General features: G+C 34.6%; 1 protein-coding gene across 13 annotated transcripts in view; it reads right to left on the bottom strand.

Annotated features, from left to right (window-relative positions):
* Nucleotides 1-22,710, bottom strand: part of nhsb (Nance-Horan syndrome b (congenital cataracts and dental anomalies)) — a 90,236-nt gene extending 67,526 nt beyond the window's left edge. For 10 of the 13 annotated variants that reach the window (XM_087273859.1, XM_087273860.1, XM_087273864.1 and 7 more), the window contains exon 1: nucleotides 21,433-21,986. In XM_087273859.1, the coding sequence (XP_087129985.1) occupies nucleotides 21,433-21,712 (280 nt within the window). In that variant the 5' untranslated portion in view covers nucleotides 21,713-21,986. Of the gene's footprint in view, nucleotides 1-21,432; nucleotides 21,987-22,546 lie in introns of those variants that run through there. The other 3 variants (XM_087273880.1, XM_087273882.1, XM_087273881.1) reach the window with 1 other exon arrangement.
* Nucleotides 22,711-25,743: the final 3,033 nt, after the last annotated feature.

Genomic DNA, 25,743 nt, shown 5'->3' with positions numbered 1-25,743 from the left:
CATATTAATATTCTTAACCACACCCCCACTAGTTTGCTATGAAGGAATTATGCACAAACAAAACCCTGCACCCTACTCAACATTCCGTTTCAGATGGAAGTACATCAACATACTGAAATAAAAGTCTCAGCAACTTCCGATTCACACAGACTTTAAAAAGTGTGGTGTAAAAAAATTACACATGCTCTTGATCAGGATTTTTGAGGAAAAGAGAGAGGTAATGTGCGTGCATTTAAATGAAACAGACATATCTAATAGCTCATACTAACATATTAGCTACCTTTTCACTAATATCTCGGATCAGATTTGTGAGTTGATTTATCCCCGTTAGAAACCTGGTAAAGCACTCATCAGTGTCCTCTAGATTAAACAGAGATGGTTGATGGTTATGATGGTTACTACTAATGTTTAGGGAGCTCTTTTTTTCAAGCTGTGATCAAAGCTGGAACTACCTGTGCATTAAATGATTTTAATCCATGGTCTGTTGAAATGATTGATTCTGATTGGCTGGGTGTGCAAAAAACAAAAACAAAACAAAAAACAGACATACTAAATTATTTTCAATAGTAAAATGTATAAGCTTATGAGAAAAGAGCCTTCAATGCTTAATGATAGATAGATGCTAATAATAACCCAGGGTTTATGAATTATTCAAAAGTATTATAATTTTATTTATTATCAAGCATACTATCTAAATTTTAAAATATAATTCAATACATTATGAATTACATTCCACACATTTTAGTTGTTGGATGTTGTTTATTTACATTTTCTTTGTTTGTTTCTCAAGAGCAGTGTTGCCAAATCTGCTTATTTTATGTAGCTTTTATTTTTTTGGGAAGTTAACCTTTCATAAAGTGTAAAATCTAGCAACACTGACTCAGAATAATAATGAAGGGGATGAAAATTTCAGCAGAGACTCTTGTATAGTTGTGCTTTTATACGGTTGCTGACTAATGAGTTGCCGCTGTTAATGCAGACTGGTTAACAGCTATAAAACAGCATATCTGATTTAACAGCAGATGCATATGTCTTTTGGGATCATCCACATGAGATTGGCAAACTGAGAAGTTGCTGATCAAGTATTAAAAGCAATTATCAGCCGATCGGTAGTGGATTAAACAAAACAACCTTAGTAAAAACAACTACAATGCCAAAAGTCAGTAAGAATGTTCCTGGCATATCTTAAAACAGATGCTGTATTGCTTTAGTCACACCCTATAATGCTGTACTGTACAATACAATGGGTTTTAGACATGGTCAAAACTTCTCAAAAAGAGATTTATTCCCTACGGCTCTTGAAGTCCCACAGAAAAGCAAACTCAGTTTAGAACTATTACATAAGAATGAGTTGTTTTTCTGGCTCACTTTCCTTTCTCAAAGTGGCATGTGTTTTTTGTTAAGGGATAAATATAGCTTGCCCGGTCCCAAAGAAAAAAATTTTTTAGTCGTTTGGTTTTGTATCAATTTATATTTCAATATGCATATTTCATTTCACACACAGCTGTCATCTGTTAATATAATATAATATAATATAATATAATATAATATAATATAATATAATATAATATAATATAATATAATATAATATAATATAGGGCGATGCAGTGGCGCAGGTAGTGCTGTCGCCTCACAGCAAGAAGGTCGCTGGTTCGAGACTTGGCTGGGTCAGTTGGCATTTTTGTGTGGAGTTTGCATGTTCTCCCTGTGTTCGCGTGGGTTTCCACCAGGGCCCAAAGACATGTGGTACAGGTGAATTGGCTAGGCTAAATTTTCTGTAGTGTATGAGAGTGGATGAGTGTGTGTGGATGTTTCCCAGAGATGGGTTGCGGCTTGAAAGGCATCTGCTGCGTAAAAACATGCTGGATAAGTTGGTGGTTCATTCCGCTGTGGCGACCCTGGACTAATAAAGGGACTAAGCCAAAAAGAAAATGGATGAATGATTGAATAATATAATATAATATAATATAATATAATATAATATAATATAATATAATATAATATAATATAATATAATATAAAACCATATAATATAATATCATATAAAATGATATATGATGATTGAATAAACTAAAGAGGTTATTTTTTCCATAGTCATTTATTAATAATCTTTCAAATTGGAATATTACGAATATTAAATTTCATACACAGCTGCCATCAGTTTTTGCACAACTATAATAATAAAACTAGCATGTTGTTAGCATGAATTTAGTATGAATTAGCATGTTGCTAGTATGATTAGTATGTTTGTTAGTATGTTTCAGGTATGTAGTTAGTATTGACAGGTATATTGTTACTATGTGTCTAGTATGATTAGTTTATTGCTAGTATGAATTGGTATGTTGTTAGTATGTCCAATGTAAAGTCAATGGCAGTTTTTTTACAATGTAAGTCTATGGGACAGTTGCTAGGGGGCCGAAAGTGGTTGCTAGGGTGTGGCTAGTAAGTTTAAAGGTCATCGGTGATTGACAGATTGGTAGTCTGAGTTTAATGAGCTCAACCTTAAGTCTGTATGGTGAAAAGTTATGAGGTCAAAAATTTGGTCCAATGTTAAGTCAATGGGACTTTTTAGAATTTTCCGGGTCGGTTTTTGAAAAACTGTAAGTCGGATCACTTGGAAAAGATATAACAATCCGAGTCAGACCAGTTTGGAGCTTTAATGTTAGTTTAATGTTAGCGAACGGTCTAGGAGGAGACGCATAAAGAAATTTATCTCAGTAGAAGAAGAAGCTGGAAGCTTAATAAGTTTATGCATAACAGTATGTTGCTTTTCTCAAGCCACCATAAATATAAAATAACACTACTAATCTCCACATATTTAAATATAGATTCAATAATTAAGTATTTAACTTAAGCCAGAGTAAGTAAAGAAATGCCTCAGCAAATAATAAATTTCATTTGTAAATGTAATAAGAGGTCAGGTGTCCATTTAATGCCACAAACAGCATTACCGTACAGTGACTTTCATTGATCTGTTGGTGGAGTAGATTAAAGACGGCTCAGTGTCAGCTTTGATGCACTGTCATCATCACAGCCCTCTCTCATTTCTCTCCCTCTGTCTGTCTGTCTTAATTATGGCTATTCCCTCTGTTGTGACTCAATCAGCCAAGTTTTTTCCTCTGTTTTCCCTCAGTTTCTCTCTCTCTTGCAGCATGAGCAGCCAAACAAACACTTCTCCTTCTGTTCCTCTGACACAGGCTAGCTTTTCCTTTAGTCACTGAGAGAATGAGGAGGATTCACACTCATGTCTGTGCCATCAGCATAGCCAATGGAATAGGACAGATCATTTTTTTCTTGAATATTTTATTGATAAAACGAAATCATATCGAATTGCAGTAAAATATATGTTGATAATGATGATAAGCTCTGAACATTTTTTACTCTAAATTGATCCTAAGAGACAATCACACAGTAGAAATATGCAACAGAAATCTGAAATTGTGTTGATATTATAGATTCACAAATATTTGGTCGCTGAGAATTATCGGCCAAAAATAGGTCATGCTACGTCACCCAGTATTGTTCAGCCAGCTCGTTTCACTTTCCCGCCAGCAGTATTCGCCTTCGATCATAGTTAGGATACTCTTTTAAAAGTGGAAGCATTAACAACATATCGAAATATATATCGTTATTATTCAATATAGAAAATAATTATCCAGACTGCATTTTTGCTGTATCGCCCAGCCCTGGTATAAAGCTTATTATAGTTAGTTACAAATGAGTTATTTATATAGTATACAGTTGTCAACACTTAAAGTGGATCAAAACATTTCATAAAAGTCATCCAGAAAGTATTGAATAACACCCATTTTTGACTTTTTTATTATCTACTTATTTATTATCTACTTCAAATTTACTATAGTACTGAGCTTTTTATAGGTACCCAAAATAATAATAATAAATTCTAATAATAATAAAAATTCTAATAATAATAAAAATAATAATTAGAAAGGTTACTATAAAAAAGTACTGGGTTTTACACTGACATTTGGTTTTTCAAAATTGATGCGCATCTTGGCGTTTCCATCAACTGTTTTTTTAATGCACATTTCAAAAATGTTTTGTCCGCATTTTTCGAGTGCCTTAGACTGATTTTTGCTGTTGTTTCTGATGAATCCCTTAACCAACGAGCACCGATCCATTATTTAAGCTACCCCTGAGCACTTTTTGATTGATTTTTAGTATTAAAATGCAGTTTGTGTTGAACAGAAGTTGCAAATTGATCTGCTCTAAAAAACTGAAATCACTGTAACGTGAAATCCTAAACCATTACCGATTGACAGGGAAGAAATATCACTGCTAAAAAGCGACTAGTTGACTTTACTTATAATGTAAGTAAACCTGTTGCTTTTTAAAACCATTAGTTGGCTTTTCTCAAAAACGTTTGTAAACCTGTTGCCTTGAAAAATATTAAGTAAGTGCAAAACTATAAAAATTAAGTTAGGTCAACGTTGCTGGGGCTTTTTTCCCCTGATCTCACACAGCCCTACGTTAAGTACAGTCTGGGAGGGGCTTTTTTCGCCCTCCCTTTTCCCCTAATGTATCTTATTTCCTCTTTCTAAAGCTGCCTATCATCTGATCAGTCTTTCCCTAAAATGTGTGATGTTTGTGTATGGTCGGAGGGGTCCAATTTTGCTATATGTAACAGTGTATGTGACAAATAAAGACTTCATCTTCTTCTCTACTTGTCATTTTTAAGGTAACAGGTGTACTCCCAACTACTCCTTTTTTTACAGCGTTTTAAATCGCATCTGTTGTTTATTAAGCAATAATTTCAGGACTTGATTGAATATTGTATTTTTATATAGTTCTTAAGTCCCTTTTTGGTTTTAATACAACTGACTAGAAATAGTAGAGCATTTGGAAATGATGATAGACACATCTCTCGCTGTCTGCAGGGCATAACTGTGCTCAGTCTGGGCAGATCGCCAGCTCGAGCCGAACTCCAGTTTAACCCATCCATACATCCAGTCAATCCGGAGAAGCACTTAATGATTTCCCAAGGTGTCCTTCTGAAGTATGAAAAATTCCCAAAATTCTTGAGCATTGCAGCATGCCATAAAAACACATGCAAGTACGGCGTCAGTCATTCCAGCGTAACCTGACTGAAAACCATCAAAGATATAAGACGAGGGCACATCAATATAAATCCGTCTATCTCTAGCTGTGTGTCTACAAGGAGAGAGGGGAGAAAAACTGAGCTCGTTCGGTTCACATGTATGAATTCTGCTTGTTTCATCATCATAGCTGCATGATCAAAGGTATGCTGAGATTACTGGCAGCTCCCAGGCAGAAGACTTGATTATAGTCTGAAAGTAAACACACACACACAGGCAAGAAAAACCAAGCAGGCTCAAACCAGAAGCTTCCTCTCGCTATCTCTCTCTCTCTGAACTAACAAGAAATCTCGTTATGGTGTTGTTTGTTGTGAAGATCACGATGTTTTGCAATCCAAAGTTAAGCACATACTTAAGTGATATTCACTCAAGTCACAACGTTTGTCACTCTACAAAAATGACAGAAAAAGTACGTTTTCCTAAATTAATACCATCCCCATATAGTTTCGGAATTACATTCATTCATTCATTTTCTTTCGGCTTAGTCTCTATTTCAGAAGTGGCCACAGTGGAATAAACCGCCGACTATTGCGGCATGTTTTACACAGTGTATGCCCTTCCAGCTGCAACCCATTATTGGGAAACACCTATACACAATCATTCACACACACACATACACACACACACACACACACACTACGGCCAATTTAGTTTGTTCAATTCTCCTATAGCGCATGTCTTTGGATTGTGGGGGAATCCGGAGCACCTGAAGGAAACCCACACAAACACAGGGATAACAGGCAAACTCCACACAGAAATGCCAACTGGCCCAAAAAAGGCAATATCATGGTAGATGTTCTGCTATAGTTGTAAAAATGTCTTAAGTAGCAGTACAGAGATGCCCTACACAAACATTGCATATTACAAAGATTTTCCATAAAATATTGAGACAACATTATACAGTTAAACGTCTAAATGAGAATCAAAATTATTACATTCCAGATTTGACTGATTCACTGTACAGAACTGGCTTAAAAGTGATTCAATTATGAATCACCATACTTGTGTTTCTAAGCAGATTAATCATGTATACCTGTCTGACTGATTCACAGAAAAGAATCAATAAGAATCAATACTCAACATACAAAATAGTGGTTTATTCACAAATTGGTTCAGTTTTGATTTAATCTAGTCTGAAAAAAGTACAGTATGATTTATCCTAACTTGCAAAAATATTGTTGTTTCTAATGCTGTTCTAAAACAAATTTATACAGTAGTTTTAGCTATTATAAAATTTACCAACATTATATCCTTGAATGAAACCATGGTTACTGAAGTTAAGCAATGATAACCACAAATTAAGAATCATTTTGCTAAACTAACCATGAATGAATTATGGTAATAATAGTAAAGCTGTGGTTTTACTAATGGTACATTACTCTAATAAAATCATGGTCATTTTTTTAAGGGTTGCTCTTAGGATCACAGGACTTTGGAAGGACATTAAGGAGAATAATTAATAACAGAATTTTTAAATTTGGTATATTCATTCATTTATTTTCCTTCAGCTTAGTCCCTTTATTTTATTAGGGATCGCCATTGATTGAACAGACAACTTATGCAGTATATGTTTTACACAGCGGATACCCTTCCAGCCGCAAGCCAGTAAAGAGAAACACCCATGTACTCTCACATTCTGATTTATCTACCCTGGATAAAAGTACAGTATGATTTATTCTAACTTGTTGCTTGTAATGCCATTCTAAAGGCTTGTACACACCGGGACGCTTTTCGTTTGCGTATATCGTCAGCGTTTTAAGACGTTTTTCCCGATTCAAACCCAAGTGATATTCACTGGCGTCAAGCAGAGGAGTATGCAAAATCACTCCTTGACATTAGATGGCGCTACACAACTTTAAGCAGCAGCTACAGCTCTAGCAATGAAGAAAGGATTATTGTTCACCAATGCAATAAGCAGCTCTGCGTTCAAATCGTCTCTGGGTATCTTCTTCAATGTGCGCTCGCATTGACAGTTTTGCACTTGAGCACCTCCACATGCTGTTAACTATAACTTCAGCAGCTCCGTGCATGTGAATAAAGTGCCAACCTGTTTGGTAGAGAAGGTTTTGATGTGGCGCGTCAAAACAAAAAAACGAGCATTAGGCGTTTATTTAAAAATGACGCTTTTGCTCCTGCCATTTTGTGCGTTGGTGTGCATGATTACATCGGTGCCCATTATTTAGTCAAGAGACGTTAAACGTCAACAGACAATGCGAGCAAAAAGCGTCCCGGAGTGCATGGCCCTTAAGACACTCAAAAAAAGATTTTTGCTGCTTGTTCAAACTACTTATCTAAAATGACCTGAAACAACACTATTATTGGGGTGTTTTTTGGAACAACTTAATTCTTACTTCTTACAACATACAACATGAACATTCTTACTACTTAAATGTTCAATTCACAACTTAACAATTACAACTTAATTCTGTCAAGTTGTCCTAACACCAATTGATTGTGTGGAACAAAGAATTTTTACAGGGTAGTTTTAACTGTTATAAAGTCTCTCACCATTGCATCCTTAAATTAAACCATAGTTTTACTACAAATAAAATCTTTTAAACTTTAAACTAACTCATTTAAAAATTAAACTAACCACAGTGAAAATAAGTATGGTAATGATAGTAAAGCTGTGGTTATACTAATGGTACATTACGCTAACAAAACCATGGTTATTTTTAGTAAGGGTTGCTCTCAGTATCTCAGGAATTTGGGACGACAAATAGTAAAGTAATAATAACAGAATTTACAATTTTGTGTGAACTAACCCTTTAATATGAGCTGCTTACATGTAATACTAACATAAGATACCAGATAAGATCTTATTTATTGCATTTATGAATTTTTTGTTTTTCTTGTGTAGGTGTCCTCAAAATGTGCTTTATTACAGAAATGTTTACCAATCTCTCAAGTGCCCACATGTACAGAAACAAACAAAAGAAAGATGTTAAAATTAAGATTTATTTTTTTCTGCCAGAACGCTGTAGTTAAAACATCTACCAGCTGAAGCTAACTGGTCAAATCTTCACTCTTTGGGTTAGGCTGTCACTTCTCATCTCAGTTACCCCGTTAAAAATGGGACGTGACCTGAAATATAAAATGGACCCACTGCTGTGATTACTTCAGAGAGCAACCCGAAACTGACACAAATATAGTTATAGTTAAGTTGTGGTGACAATCCCCAACTGAGAAATGGTTCAGTCCATTTATATTTTATTTTTGGACCCACTTCATTCCCTAAAAGACTTCAGATTATATCTGACAAACAAGTTACTGTGTTATTTATTAGCATATAGTATACTCTTAGCACACAATACTTTTCAGTCTCTCTTTGGTTTTTTGGTCCATTCAGCACATGAAAAATATCCATTAAATAATAATTTTCCCTAATTTGTGATTCATGCATTTTTCGATCATTGGATCTTTCAAATTGCATTATGAGGACTACCGTAGATGTATATTACAGTATACTGAAATTATATATTTTCTGTGTTTGTCCATTTAATTACAGTAAAACCTGGCTTTGAGCTTTAAGTACTTTTATCTTTATTATGTAAGTTCATCTATATTTTTCTTAAACAAAACAATGTTTTAAACTACCACAAATGTCAATAAAAGTCAGTTTGTTAACTGTAGAGTTACATTTTAACAGAGATGAAGACCCCACAATCCAATTCCATGGGTAATTGAAAAACACCCTTGAATCATGAGGTAGAGCTAACCGTTAATTAAGATATTGCATTTCCGGGAAACATTATTCTTCCTCATTTACTAGTTTGTCTATTTCTCAGCTCAACCTCTATTTCTGTGCCTTTGTTTTAAGAGGCTGCAGTTTTCTTTTCCATCATGATAAGCAGTTCTCAGACAGGCCTCATACCAAGCCTTGATGTGTCTCCAGTGAAAATCAAAGTGCATTAAACATTAAAAGTACTGTCAAACGCAGAAGTAGACCAACTCTAAGGGAAAAGTAGAGCACTGAGAAGGCTAGAAGGCACAAGGCAAAAATGTTGACTTTATGATCCTCTTCTATTAGCATGCATACTTAAATATGTTAATTAATAGGCAAGTATCTTCTCTGTTTTCAAGTTATATATATATTCTAAATCAAGTGAGAAATATGATCACATTTCAATGAGTATGTTTCTGAGTATATTCCTTAAAATGTAAATGTTCCTTAAAAATAAATAATCCTTTAAATGTGGTTTAATGGCGATATGAGATTTTTGTCATTAGACCCAGCCCTAAAGTTCATCATGCTATCTTATACACTGTTAGACTTTGCCACAATTTTACAGTTATGTACTGCTAAAATGCACAGTAAAAATAACACATACATTCTTTACATTTCGCTACTGTAATATGCAATGCAATGTGGGTCATTTTAAAACCTATATAGTAACTTACTGCATATAACTTACTGCATTTGCGGTATTCTACTGTATTCAAAGTATTCAAGTACTGCTACTGTAGTTGAATACAAAAAAAAATTGTAAAGGTGTTGTACTACTAGTGTACAATGTAAATAAATGTCAGTAAAAGTACTGTAAAATTGTCATTTTGTAAAAATAAAATAGTTAAGACCATTTTAGCATAAAAAGATGTTGCAGTAGGGATATCTTACTGTAAAATAAAATTGCGGTAGGGAACTGCTACTATAAAACACATTTACAGGTAAGTTACTGTAAAGGGACAGTTATTGTAAATTTCTGGCAACAGTGATACCAGTATGTTACCACAAATATACAATCAGATGTCTAACAGTGTAACACATGCTTCATGTCTGATTGTTCAGGAGTTTAAACTGAAAACCCCTTAAAATACTTGCCGCTGTTTTTTGCCATAATAACCCAGGGTTAACTATAAAGCTAATTCTTAAATTTAAAATTCTTCTGAAAACCTAATTTGGAACATAATTTTCATTCAGTTTACTGCATTCGTATACACTTGGATGTAAGTCAGTTGGATTGAAAAGTATGGTATGTTCACTCCTCAAACATTATCCAATCAAATAAACTTGAAATATTAGAGAACAGTAATGCTTTGCTGCAAATATAAGGCTAGGTTAACCAGTCATACACTTGGCAGAGAAAGGCAGCACCTGCCACTAACACAAACACACACAGGTGCTCCCTGACTTGAGTATGTGTCTGTACTCAGTCTGCTGGGCTCTTTAGGATGGGGGTATTGTAGAATTTCCGCTTGGAACAAGTCAGGACAGATAGCGGATGGTGTGTGTGTGTGTTTTTTTCAAATGAATTCACTGTGGTCCTGCGGGTTGAACAATCCATTGGCTTAATTTAGTCTTGACAGAGTATCAGTGAAAGCTGGAAGATCCACTCTGCTCCACATCACTCTACTTTAACACAGCGAAGCCTTTACCACCGCCCTCAAAACTATACACTTTATCAATATTTAATGGCAATAAAAGAAACAGATTCGTGCTGGACCTGCTGGTGTTACTAATAATTCATGAGGCCAGGACTTAAACTCTGTCATTTACCAGATGTTTGAATGAGTGACAGCATTAAGTGCTGCTTAGACTATGAAATATAAATATACCCCTAAACTAATGCTATTGGTTAGGCTTGAAAGTGATTGACGGATTTGCAAGATTAATATTAGCACTTTTAACAGAAATAAAGCCACAGATAAATTTTTTCTGATCTTTAGGGTATGAAATGAAGCTGTTCTTGTTCTTATATACACACACACACACACACACACACAAAAAAAAAAAAAAAATATATATATATATATATATATATATATATATATATATATATATATATATATATATATATATATATTGATTTATGAGGTTTGTGCTTAGGTAAAGACATTTTTTTGTTTTATTCTGAAAACTATTGATGACATTTCTTACATATTTAAAATAAAAATGTTGTTTTTAAAAAATAAGAATATTTAAAGCTATGGATGACATATTTCAGTCAAAGATATATCAATCTGCCAGTCTTACATTTCTAAAGCAAATTACAGTACAGGTCAGCATAAAAAATTCCTGACACTAACCCAAAGCACCTATTAGACCATAAATATTATATATTTTTCCTCTTCCCCTTTCTTTGAACCTGCCTAATAAGTCATTTAGAGCTTATATTTAAAGTAAATTATAACCTAAGAGTCACTCACCCTTTGTGTGTACCATATTATAAATGACCTGAAAGGAAGTGGTATAACACCCCTTACCCATTCCATTGTGTTAACCCATATGTTAGAGACAGCCAAGCCTCAAGACAACTGCAACTCTGTATAGTCTAGTATATTTCAAAGTATATACTCAACCATTCAACAAAGCTTTACACCATGCATTTGTAAAAAACTGTTACATTGCACAAGAAAAACAGGAATAAAACTTTCAATGCACTTACTAGTGTGTGCATGGCATTACCCTTGCAGAACTTGCTTCAGGAAGGGTTCAAACTCAATAGAGAAATGCCAACTTACCCAGCCAAGGCTCAAACCAGCAACCTTCTTGCTATGAGACAACATCGCTACCCACTGCACCACCCCATTATATACATATATGAATATGATTTTTTGGCATAGACAATGATTAAATGGCTAAATGTTATTAGAATAGACCCTATATTAACACTTTTCTGGCAAATTTCTCATATTCCACGATGGATTCAGACGTTAGTTAGATCAAACATCAGCTTCATACCATCAAAACATCAAAAGTAAAAGCATTCATCTCCTCATTTTGACCTGAGGCAATGCACAAGTGCTCACGCTAGACTAGTTCTCAGAGACTGCAAATGGTGGGCAAATGCAGAGTGTTTAAACCAGGAGCCGCAGCGCTGTCTGAGTCTGACCAATCAGAGCCAAGCACACTGTGGCCTGGAGCTGAGGGAAGGATGCGCCGTCCATGGCTACTTTAATTCCAGGCCACTGAGACTCATTTATGTATGATACTTATCAAAACGGAACAAGCCAGAGAGCCCTTCACATGTTATAAGACAAAGAGAGAGAATAAAAGAGCCACGTGTGGGCTTTCTGGGGTGAACGTGTTTGCTTGCTGCTTGCTTTGGGTCTTTCATATGTATATTAACAGTATATTTGATTGTATTACAGTCTGGATGAACAATCAAAATGTGTTTCTGTTGAAGAGTGTATGAGTACTATAGTGTGTGTGTGTGTGCGCGTGCAGAGATGGGCTATTAAAGCTACAGGACATTTGGCTCCAGGGGCTCTTAGAGCAAAGAGAGTGGATGCTCAGTGGGCTCAGTTAAAAGGTTATACCCCCTCTCCCCCAGGCCTCTGCTACTCTTGTGATTCTGTGTGCTAGTATGGCTGGAAGATGTAAAAAAAAAAAAAAAAAAACATTGATAATTAGGTAACACATTTATTTATGCCATTTAATAAATGTGCATTTATTAAATCTCACAAATAAATTATAATATGCACTATATGAATTATAAATATATATTTTATCTCTGTATGCATGTATATAAATATTCATATCAATATTATAAATCATAAATATTCAAAAATCATATTTAATTAAAATATATTTGTTAAATTTGTTTGCAATGACACTTATAATAGATGTAATAAATGTATTTGCTTATATATAAATGATTGGATTCATAAAATGTTATTTATTATAATTATATACAACATTTTACAAATGAGTGACAATTTACACTATAAATAATAATACCGTATAAACAATCATAGCGCGTTAACTTGTTCAGCCCTAATATATATAAACTTTTATGTAACGCCATGGGATGACACTATATATTTTTAAAAAAAGAACTGCATAAATTTATTGCAAGAAAAATAATAATGACAATTCTTCTGCAGAAAGTTTTGGGGGGGACTTACAGATGCAGTTTTCGACAGTAAATTTTAGCCAGTTCCCTATTGAAAAACATTGGTGTGGGTGTTAAACGTAACAAGTCAAAAGTGTTTCTCCAGTTGCTGCGAGTTGACTTTTCTTAGTCAAATGTTTTCCCTTCATTAGTAAAACCTGCAAACGGCTGTGTGCTCTAGGAAAGATCTCGTCTAATTAAACAAGTCCGGGGGCAGGCGAGGTAATCTACACCCTTCCTCACTGGGGAGGAGGATCACAGAACAGAAAGAGAATATGTCCCAGAATGGATTATATCTCAGACTTGACACAAGGGGACTCTAACTGTACTTATTCTGTGCTCTAATGCAATGTGACGTGCAGTTCATGTAGTTTCAAATTATATTTGTAGTTTCAAATTATGCACACATCTGTGATGGTTATGTAAGTTATGGTACAAAAAAAAAAACAAGCAATGGACCACCAGTACAGTACTTACACTATACTATGCCAGGCCTTTATGAACACATTTTCATGTATCGCAAGACACCGCTGGAGAATAGGGTAAAAAATAAAAGTTACCATACTTCCCCAGTTGACTGATTACAATAAAAACTGCAATTTATACATAAATAAACATAAATATAATGAATAAATAAAATTTAAATAAAAATATCTAGTATTAATATGTAAATGAGTCCTGAGTTTGTAAATGTTCTCATTTGCATATTTTCCAACACTTCGTACAGAGTATAATCAGAAATCAGAGAGTGAAATTCAATACCTGTTGAGACCTTTAAGACTCTTTCCATACATTTTAAGAGCTTAAAACCACTTTTCAACCGGAAACACAGGCGAGATTTTAACTTACAGTATATTTACTAAATAATAATGTAAGAAACTAATCCAAAACTAAAGCATTATTCATATACTGACCAAAAAGATTATTAAATCTAGCTAATTCAGCAGGTTGGCGCCTACAAAACTGCAGAAATAATTGTGTTGCCTTGATTACTGCAGTGAACAAAGCAGCATGATGTCAAATCTAGTAGGATTTCATAAACTACACAGCATCCTGATATTCGCAGATTTAATTTTAGGCAAACTTTGTCACACAACCATACATTGCATAATCAAAAATGATATAAAATTCCTTGGAAAATAGTATTTAGATTTTTAAATACTTTTTATGAGCCTTTAATGTTTCTACATTGATTTATCAACTATCAATACTTTTTAAGACCGCGTAGACACCACGTACATACGATTTTGTCAGTTTTAAAATGGTTATTTTTACTGTTTTTTCATTGTTACACATTAGAGTCAAATGTTTTTACAGGGGGATTTTGAGTATCTCTTTATAACTCCATAATTCAGAAGTCCTGCAAACAAATGCTTTATATAATCAGGCAGATGAACAAACCTTTTAGCAAAGACCTCCAGAATAAAGATATTAATTCAACTGGGAAGTTTGGTGTGTATTAGTGTTGCTGAAGTGCAGATTAGAATTGACAGAGATTTATGAGAAAACAGGCTTCTAAAATATGTATTGTAATTAAAACCTACAGACACAAATTGGTAAAGTGTGACAAAGAAATGCAGTGTATTTTGAATGTTTTCTTTACAATAGACTGAAAAAGTCTAAAATCCCAAATCTCAAAATTGAAAGATGTATGAAAATTATGGTTTATTTTTGCTTGTTGTTTTGCCTGCAGTGTCTTGATCACTTTTTTAAAATGGCAATGAAATCTGCCTAATATGGGAAAAATCTTACATATATCTAAGAAACAGTGTCAGGTGCTAGGGAATGCTAACAACACAGTCTGCCATTTTACACACACACACACACACACACACACACACACACACACACACACACACACAAACACACGCACGCACACACGACCACCATAGAACTCATATGGACCCTCCCCATATATTGCACATATGTTGCATCACATTTACTACTCCAGCAGGCGCCTTCAAATCCACCTCAATCCAGCCATTTAAAAGCTATGATAATTACTAGCAATTTACACTACTGCCATTGTTAATTAAGGTGGCAGTAGCTGTTTATGCTGACTTTGTCTATTGTTTGTATATTTAGTCTGTTTATTGTCTGCCTTGTCTATTTACAGTTTGCAACATTGAATTACTGTTGTTTGGTCTCTTAAAAAATAATTCTTTGTCTATTTGTCCTCCAAAAAATGCAATTAAATAACAACTATTTTAAATTTTGACTTAATGTGAACAATTCAATTCTAGTTTCTAGGGAAAAACGCCACAAACCTTCTGTCCTCTTTACTTGCAAACAGACTTCTAAAAAAAAAAAAAAAACTTTCAGTATAAATCAAAAGAAAAAATCTACCTGGTGAAGAAAAAATTGTGCAGAGACAAAACTGAAAACTACTGTATGTACTTTCATAATTAAAACTAAGCATTTAAATATCTTTATGGGATATATTGACTGATATTTATACAAACTAATACTTCTTTGATTTTATGTAAGCAAAGCTAGTGTAGGGATGCACAATATATCGTTTCAGCATTGACATCGTAATGTGCACATCTGCAATAGTCACATCGCAAGAAGTACAATCTTGAGTTTATATGTTGGAAATATAGTTTTTCCAGGATACAAAGATCAGAACACAGAAAATTTTTGAATTCACTGAGAAGAGTTTAACCGTATTGGAGTGAACGTTTATCATTTGAATGTGTTTTAAGGCCTGTGACTGCGTACGCATTCAGCCACTAGAGTTTAAAGTATTTAGCCACATTAAATGGTACTGTATTGTATTTCATTTAGGTCCCTGAATACTGTGAGACACTTCTATCTTTGCAATGTTATCCAGAATAATCTCCATTATATTCCAGAATAATCCCACTCTGTCTAAATCTATGATTTATGTCCAAAGAAAGCCATTCAAGCTATCTGGTGAAATTGTATTCATATCACAATATATATTGCAGCAAAACGCAACATCACAATGTCAAATTTTTCCAATATCATGCAGCCCTAGGGCTCTGTTTTGACGATCCAGGTGCAAAGTTCAAATCGCAGGGTGCAAAAGCAGTAAGTGAGTGTCTGATTCTACTTTTACTATTTTAACGAAGGAAAAATCCACTCCGCGCCACGATGCATGGTCTAACAGGGTTGAGCTTATGGGGTAATTCTGTGTGTATTAAGCAATGTTTAAGCGAGGTGCACAACTAACATGCTCTGCGCTAGACTTTAGACCTGCTCTCAGCTGGTCTATTGTGCAGACTATTTTAGTTCTTCAAAATAGCAACGCGCCAGCAATGCGCCTCAACACACCTCTTTTTTTAGACCAGAACACCTATGGGCGCACATATGAGCGCAAATGCATTTGCTATTTAAACAGCGTAGTGCAACACTTCAAAATGACTCTTGTGCCCCTAGTGTTATAAAAATACCATTGATTCTGACAATACGCCAACATGCCTGATGTTTTTTAATACAAAAAAACCCCAGATAACATTTAGAAGAAAACAAATTCCCAGTATTTCTTTCGTTAAATCAATACAATAAAATAAATTAAAATACAAGTAAGACATCTGTGAAAAATAATCATTTTTATAATAAAACAGCACACTACAGTTGGATGCTTATTACTAACTTTTCATAGAATGCATCGATTTTAGGCATGGGATGATAACTGGTTTCAAGCTATACCATCATGGTTTGGAAAAGTCAAGATTTTAAAACCCCCAACATTTTCTGCTATACTATTCCTAAAGTATGTGTAAGATTTTTTTTATTTATGTTTTTTTAGTGTTTTAGGACAACAGTATCTCCAGCAGAAAAAGATATGCAAAGATTGTAAAAAAAAAAAATGTTTTTGAAACAAATGAAGACGGCAAAAGTCAATGATTCATTTAAATTATTTATCCTGGCATGTTTACTTATCCAAAGTAATATAATGTTTCTCAAAATAAAACATTTTGTGTTCAAGAGGAAAAAAAGTTTTTTTTTTTTACCCAGACCATCAAAAAGAACATATTTTAGAGCAGTAATCACAATACTGTGAAACAGTGATATTTTTACCAAAGGTTATTATACCGTCAGACAATTATACCGGCCCACGCCTAATTGATATATATCCTAATTTTTCTCCATATACATAAATACAACTAACTTCTCTAAATTGCACATTTTGCTACATTTTTGTCTCTGAAAAACAATCAAAACTTTTTTTCCAGATTTGTTTTTGGTAATATATGTATGCAAGTTAGCAAAAGATCACAGTTAGGGATATACGAGGGTCCTGCAGGTCAACAGTCCATTCACATTCAGTAGGGTGTCGTTCCTGTCACCACATGCCATCATTGGAATAACAAGAAATACACGACAATTACGGGATTAGGATCGTTTACGCTAATCGAGCCATAAAGAGCTGTGACACAGGCCTCACATGCACAATGAGAGCTTTGGAGACAATAGTTTACAACCAGTGTTTTCTAACCCAATGCAATGTAACTTTACTTGCTGTTTTATATCAGATTTTAATCTAAAACATTAAATATAAGAATCTCAAACTGAGAGAGAAGAGCAGTCAAACTTCTCAAGAATGCAAAAATGACACGTTTGAGCTCCTCAAAGCCTAAGACAGCAAAACTCCTCTCTTTTAATCTTTTTATTTTGACTGCAAAGTCAGACACAGCAACCAGCTTTAGCACAACACCGTCCTCCTTTCATCGAGGCACATGCAAAAACATTGGAACAGCATACGCCATCATTTTTGGTAATTAGTTGCTTTTATCTACAATAGCCAGGCTAAAGCATAATACCAGGGATGAATCATATATTTTTGATGTGGAACAGGCTTTTGGAAATCTCTGGATTTTGAGAACTTCTCAGAAATCCACAGTCAGATTTATAGTCAAGCTTTTATATGTCTGATGTTTGGGAAAATCAAGCCTTTTGAAGTGTAAAGTGAACATATGCCTATGAACACCATCATGTGGAACTTTTTATACAATGAAAAAAATGATGCAGAATCTATTTTCTCTCACAAAATGAACAGTGATTTTTAAAAACTGATAGAAAACACCAACAAGTAAACAATATACAACACACAAAATAATTTAGTAGCTTGTTTTCACCACTAATGAATAATATGAAAAGTGATACTTACTATGATTTTTTAAAATTCTGACTTTTGACATATCGGTCAATTCAGTCTGAATTGTTAGATGTGAATCACAGAAATAATGATATAATTGCAAAACAAAATAAAACCACAAAAAAATAAAATATTATAAAATATTATTATAATAAATAAATAGCTACAAAATAAAATGCAATTCAGAGAAAAAAAAATAAACGTGATAAACGCCTTTTTATTACTAAAACGGGATTCCCTAAAATAAAAATTTTATAAAAGTGAAATAAAAGTTTTGAGTGTTTATCAATATATAAATAACTTAACACACTTTAGCTTTTTTAGAAAAGGGAGAATTCACTGTGGTTAATAAAGTTTCAAATATATCATTAATTTAAGTAATTTATTCTATATACCATGGATCAACTTTGAAATGAATTTCAAAAAAGAAAAAGACTGTTAGATGTGAACCAGAATACACAGAAATAAAGTTTGAATTTAGAAAAAAATTAAACGTGATAAAAGCTTTTTTATTACACAAACAGGATTTCCTAAAATAAAATGTGATATTTTACAGTAAATTTGTTAAGATACTGTTGCTAAAATGTTTTAATGTTTTTAATACACTGTAACATCTAAAAAGTTATAAGGTAACTTAAACCGTTGAGGAAACCGATTGCAACAAACCATTTAAGTTCAAAAACTAATCTATACGAGTACTGTGAACTTACTCCATTCAAGTTGAAGAAATTAGGTATTAAATTAACTCATTACCTTCAACACTGAGTTCAAACCACTTTTCAATTGAGTAGAATTAACTTTCAGTCCATTTTTGAGTTAACCACTCTTTTAATTTGATAAAGTTAACTATTGGGTTTTACAGTTTATACTTGACTGAAATAAATGGATTATTTCAATAAATTTGGCTTAAAATAGCCCCTTTTTATGTATGTGTTAGACACATGTTAATGTTCAAATCTATTTGTGTTCAGGTAATAGAATGAATTAAGTCCAAACGACTATATAGCTTCTTAAATGGTTTGAGGAAACTGATTGCAGCAAACCATTTAAGTTGACTAATTTTATTCATTTGAGTTCAGTCAACTTAAACCATTTGCTGCAATCAGTTTCTTAAAACCGTTTGAGCATACATTTGTTTGACTTGAATAGTTTAAGTTAACTGAACTGAAACAGTTTAAGTTCAGTTATCATATCTGTATAAGTTACTACACTAAATGTTTGACAATGTGAATTCAAATAATATAAGTGCATATGATTTATAATATATAGGTTTACAGTACTCAAACTATTTGGTTTCAAAACTTAAAGAGTTAGCCGCAATCGGTTTCCTCAAATGGTTTGAGTTAACTGAACTTATTGGGTTTTGCAGTTTATAAATAACTTAAAACTATTTGAACTTTCTATAAAAGTCAGTTTGTAAGAATATTATTCACAGTGGTCAATATTTGGTCACTAAAAAAGCTAATATTTTAATACATTTCACTGATTAATTCTATAAACCATGGATCAACTTTGATACAAATTTCAAAACAGAAATTTCTAATAAAAAAAAAAGCCCTTTTTTATTCCAGTCAAGAAAACCATCCTTAAGTTTTCCGAGAGTGAGGTTGGTAGTCAAATCATGTGCGCAAATAAAACCAAACACACTGCCAGTTTTACCTTAATCTGCCAAGCTACAAGATCATGACAAGCAACAAACTTGATAACAAGCAACAAACTTCATAAAAAATAAGAACGAGTCTTCAAGAAAATGACACTGATTCTGTGAGGAAGCAAATGAACGACAGTAAAATCTGTAGGGGTAAAGTAGTTTGGCTCTGATGGTAATAATCACTCAGAAAGAAAAAGATTAATTCAGCAGGACCTAGCTTGACCTACATGCCTTAATCTGTTTTTGGGTCAAATCAGTTTATTCCTGGACTTGACCGAGTTCAAAACACACTTCATGCCATCAGTGAGAATGAAACGATTTCATCCTATTCAAACTAGTCTGTAAATGTGCCTGTTTTGCCTTGGAGGAAATCTCCATCTTTCTGGTGCTGTATCCATGCATTGGATTTAGCCCCACTGCAGCTTAACATCATCTTATAATTAAAGCTATACAGCAGCACCCAGTGATCCACATGAGGCTCTGATCTCCTCGGAGGCTTGACAAGGACACTCAGGCTCTTTTATTATTTCAAAGCAAGGCCTGGCTTCATTGGCCTGTGCATTTAGATTTTTAGAGCCCCTTTTTACTCTTTCACTATCCTGCTGGACATTTCTACATGCATATAAGGAGGATGTTGCTTATCATTTAGCACTGCATCCATATTTTCTCTCCACACCCATAAAATCCTGGAGGTTTGAATGCATAATTCGCTCACTTTTAAGTGTGGGTTATAACATTTCACAATTCATGTTTTAAATTTCACATTATCGATAATATTTAGGTTAGATTCATCTTGGACTTCAAGAATGGGTGGATACAGTGTTTAATTAAGATCAACTCTGAACTAACGCAGCTGGGGTTTACTTGATTATCCAAATCATGTCTTTTTCTGTTAGAAAATATAAAAATACGAGTATGGTGGCTAATCTCTCAGGCATCGTTATGTTGCATTGCGTTATTTGTTTCGCAGATAAAATAAAAACTAAATAAAATAAAAACATATTATATAAGTATTTAAATAATGCATTATTTAGCAGATATTTTTAGTATGTTTCTGCACGTATGTTTAATTTTGCTTTAATTATTTTGGAATAAACGGGAGGTGAGGTGTTAGTTCAAAATTCACAAGGTTAAAATAGTATATTTTCACTTAGACCGAATTTATATAGGTATATGCGGAGAAAGCCCTATTTTTTCTCGTGTCCTAGCGCAGATGATTGTGACTATGCAATCACGCGATTTCAATTAATACACCACTAAATCCTTACTACCGTTATTGTGATCGCCAGAATAAGAATAAAGATCATTTCATACCTGCAGAGATAGCTGTTGGGTTTACCAATATAGGATTTTAAACAGTCATGGCACTTACACGCCCCTCTTCCCAAACAGCTGCTCAAAATGACCAAGACTCTTTCCTAATGCCTAGCGATCACACATATCTACTAAAAACACATACAGAGCCGTTGGTTAACGTGTGGCAAGACGTTTTTCGTTTGCGAGCGAAAAGCGCAACCGGTCACGGTGCAGGTGTTGGTTACGCATACAGGCGTGTGACACATTATAATTTGCTTGGCAAAGCTTCGAGGCATGTGACTTGATACAAATAACCAGCATATTCATTCATTCTTTTGTGATAATCTCCAAAACATTGCAGTTTCCCACGAAAAACATCCAAGCTATAATGCGTAATGGTGTACTTACGCACAGCCTCCATTTTTGGATCCAGCGCACTGGCGGTTTGCTGAATTTTGCCTATTTTGTTCTGCAAAGCCCAAACCCGTTGGTTTGTGGACACTATTTCGTTCTCAAGCTCCTGAAATAAGGAGCAAGCGTGTTTGGACAGGTCGGAGAGCTGCCGCAGGGTCCGGGATAGAGCCACATTGGTGATGGAGCACAGATCCTCGAACAGTAACCCTTCATCATTAGGGATGGGATGTCTAACCAGCAGCTGGGGCTCAACGATCCGTTTGGCAAAAGGCATTTTTCAGCAGGTAAATGAAAATCCCCCATAAATAAACCAAACAACTAATCCAGCAGAAGATTCTGGCGCGTGTCAAGCAAAAATCCACAAATCCTCCGCGCAACCCGCCATCGCTTCAGTTCTCCCGTTAGAGGAGATCGCACGGGGATGGAGGTTTCTCAGTGAATATCTCTGCTCCTCCTCTGGTTCTGGATGCCTTTTGGTAGGCTACTGGGTATTTTCAGGGCTTTGAGGCTGAGGTTGGATGGAGAGAGGCTTTGCAAAAACATGGACTGGTCTACTTACGCTAGGAGCGGAGAGAAATTACGCACTCTACTATGACGAAGGCGTACCTGTTGAATATTAATCGGAACACGATGACGTCGCTTTGTAAGCATCCAATGAGATGTGTCATTAATATTTATAAGCCAGACCTTTCGCGTAGTAGGCTTTAAAAATGGATAAAATAATCTACAGAGGCCTATCACACGTATTCTAGAAGGTATTTCTGACACATAATACAGTTTATTCATTACTCGAACACCTTGATGAAAATGCAAAAATGGCTCTTCTGGACGCTTAATATTGACCACAGGTCTATTAAAACAGTGGTAACTATGTGTGTTTTGCATGCTAATTACAATTTTTCAAACTACCGTACTACAAACATGGTTGCTGAAGCAAAAAGGTTAATTTGTAATTACTATGTTTTTTTTTAAATATATGCTTTATTTTATTTGTAGTACAACCATATTTGATTTGTCAGGGTATTGTATTAAAACTTGTAGTCACCTCAAGACGTGGTGATCATGGGGATTTAAACAACATTAACCTGGTTAACTTAGAGATACTCACCCTGCGTTATGGCACAATAGTCTCCCCTATAGGCAGTTGACGTGTATATCTTTTCAATCTGCTGAAATGAAAAAGTTCATTCACAATCCATTAATGCTCCATTGTAATTGCTACAAAGGTGACAGCGTAATGTGTCTGTTCCGTTTGGGAACCGCAAGGTTTGCAGAGTTACGTCAGTGCAGCGGTTTTCCGGTTAACTTTATCCACTCTTTTGTCAAGGACTTACAGATGCTTAGGACCAGAAAACACCGTTCAAAAGCACATGCTGACCTGAACTGTTGATATAACGGCGTGGACAGACCTGAGACCTGTAAGCAGATGTGGAGGCCAGATCGTTTACTCCCTATTTTTGAATTAAAAGGATAATAAATAAAACACATCTGCAATCATTTGAGCGAATTTATATACACGCGGATGTGTGTAGAGCAGCCTCTTGTGGTGGAATCAGGAATCAGCAGCTGAAGTTTTAAACATTTAAAGCGACATCACCACCTGGTGGTCATAGCAGGCAACTAGCATTGGGTGTACTTATTAGGTAGGAGAGCATTGCGTTTGTGTAAATCCACACGGGGTTCCCAGAGTATAACTTTGTCTCCAAATGCACCTCTTTACATTTGTACAAATGGAATCAAACATATATTTTGTTAAAGATGCCAAAAGGGTAAAATATGTATCGTGCAAAGTTAATCTGTCTCATGTAAAAAGAAGAGATACGAGAAATAAGTTGAAGTAATAGACAACTGATGTTTTTGGTAATGGGGTGGGAAAAGCTTGTGCTTCAGCCCACCCCATTTCAGCCATGTTGAAATGTATTTTTTGTTGAAGTGCTATTATGTCTGATATTTCTGTTCAAAATTAATAAATCAAATCAAATAAAAACATGAAATCAAATGTACATCAATATACCGTAGAAATGAAATCTGACAACATACCCCATCACAAAGGGCATACTGTAACATCTGAGGACATGACAATATGACTGCATAAATTAATAGTTAATAGTCATCATTTACTCAAAACTCTTTGAGTTTCTTTCTTCAATTGAACACAAAGGAAGATTTGCAGAAGCTGTTAAAAGTAATACTGTTGGATTCAAACAGCAACTAACTTCCTTAGTATTTTTTGTCAACTTTGATGCCTGCCTTTTAAACATTCATTCGACTTCAGCTTATGCCTCATTCACACTAGCAGCGACTTTGTAGCTGCCTGTCACTGAATACAACTGCAAGAGGATCACATCAGCTCTACTGGTGCTTCTATTGGCGGTCGCTCAAGAAAGTCTCTCTTTATTTGCATAAAGTTGAAGGATTCTCAACTTTGTCACCTCGCTTGACACACAACACCCATACACTCTCACATTCACACAAACACTCTAATGCCACGGCCAATTTTGTTTATAGCGCATGTCTTTGGAGTTTGGACTGTGGGGGAAACCGGAGCATCTGGAGAAAACCCACACCAACATGGGGTGAACACGCAAACTCCACACAGAAATGCCAACTGGCCCAGCCAGGACTTGAACCAGCGACCTTTGCTGTGAGACGACAGTGCTAACCACTGAGCCACCTTGCTGCCCTCTTTTTTAAACATTCTTCAAAATATCTTGTTTTGTGAAGAAAAAATTCATAAAACTTTAGAACCACTTGAGTGCTAAAAAATTGTGATGAAATGTGCAATTTTGGGTGAACTTTTCCTTGAAACAAGGGTCTCAAACTGCCGGCCCGCAGGCCATTTACGGCCCTCCTCCTCCCTCCAGCCCGCAACTGACGGTAAAAATATGAGATTCGACCCACCAAAACATATATATTTTTTAACCACTATCATTGTTGTGCAGTCGCGTCTAGCCATTTGTGGTTTTGACCAACCACCTAGTCGACATTTAAAGCACATTTGTGCATTTGGATTAGTTTTACTTTCATTTTCTCTCAGTGTACGGTTCAGAGTAACACACTTGCGTTTTATTTCTGGCTAATTTAAACGTTAAAATATATGTCCATAAGTGCTCTATTTTTACTAAAGCTATATTTTTGTAAATATTCAAGGGTTGTTTGATTATCATTGATCATCATTTTATACCACTTATATTTTGTTGTACAAACACTTCATGACTTACACGTTATGTTGGTAGTGTAAAAAATATGATCATTTTGCTAATATTTACTAATATTGGTCTCACTTAATAGAGTCTCCTCATATGCTTATTAAGGTTTGCATAAAAACTAAGTATATTAGTACAATTGTTCTGCTGGTTGAATTAAGCATGTTAAAGTAAATATGAATATGTAAATAAAGTCCCCTCTTTGTTGTAGTTTTACAAAAAAGAAAAAAAGAAAAATTGAGATCAACAATTTGCAGTAAAGTCACTAAAGTTACCCAAACTGATATCTGCTGTTTTTATGCTATTGAGAGGATACAACTAGTTGGGATATAATAATAACTATTATGCCTATTATTTGTAGTATTTTCTTAGCAATTTAAACTACCCCTTCAATATGTACAACAAGAAACAAAAAGCTAGAGTTTTGACTGCATATACTCTGTGGAAGAATGGCTGAATGTGTCGGCAATACACACAACAACCACAGATAAATTTCAGCAGCTGATACGACACAATAAACGTGCAGATTTGCATTATCACTGGTGACAGGTAATGCTTGCAATATAAAGATCATGTCTGTTGTACTAGGCTAAGATGCATCAATTATATCAGGTTTCCACTTTTTTCTAGTGCTTAAATGTTAAAACGGCCCTCGTATAAACTGTCATTAACTGAAATGGCCCCTGTCAATTTGAGTTTGAGACCCTTGCTTTAAACTGATATTCTGGCTACAAGTAAAAATACATCCAAGGCATTCAAACATTTTCTCAATAAATGAATTACATTTTTTACATTTTACAATATTTTTTATTTTACATTTTAGGCTTAAAATTCTAGTATGAATTTCACAACAGTCCATGGAATTAATCCAGGTTCGATATCAAATAGTCCACTTTGTTCTTCAGCTCACTATCACGCAGTATTATTTAATATTTTAAAGGTGTAATTTAACTCTGAAAGTCTCTGAGTCATAGGCTTATCTTGATAAAGATCTACTTCAGCCTTCACAGTCACTGTTATTTATGCTTTTATAGGCCTACATTATGTTTGCATGATGGACTCGCTCCTCAAACTGAAATTCACAGGTGGTCTCTTCACA

This window comes from Danio rerio, chromosome 11 (genome assembly GCF_052040795.2).
Source record: "Danio rerio strain M-AB ecotype USA chromosome 11, GRCz13ab, whole genome shotgun sequence".
NCBI lineage: Eukaryota > Metazoa > Chordata > Actinopteri > Cypriniformes > Danionidae > Danio > Danio rerio.
This window is presented reverse-complemented; position numbering and strand designations above follow the sequence as displayed.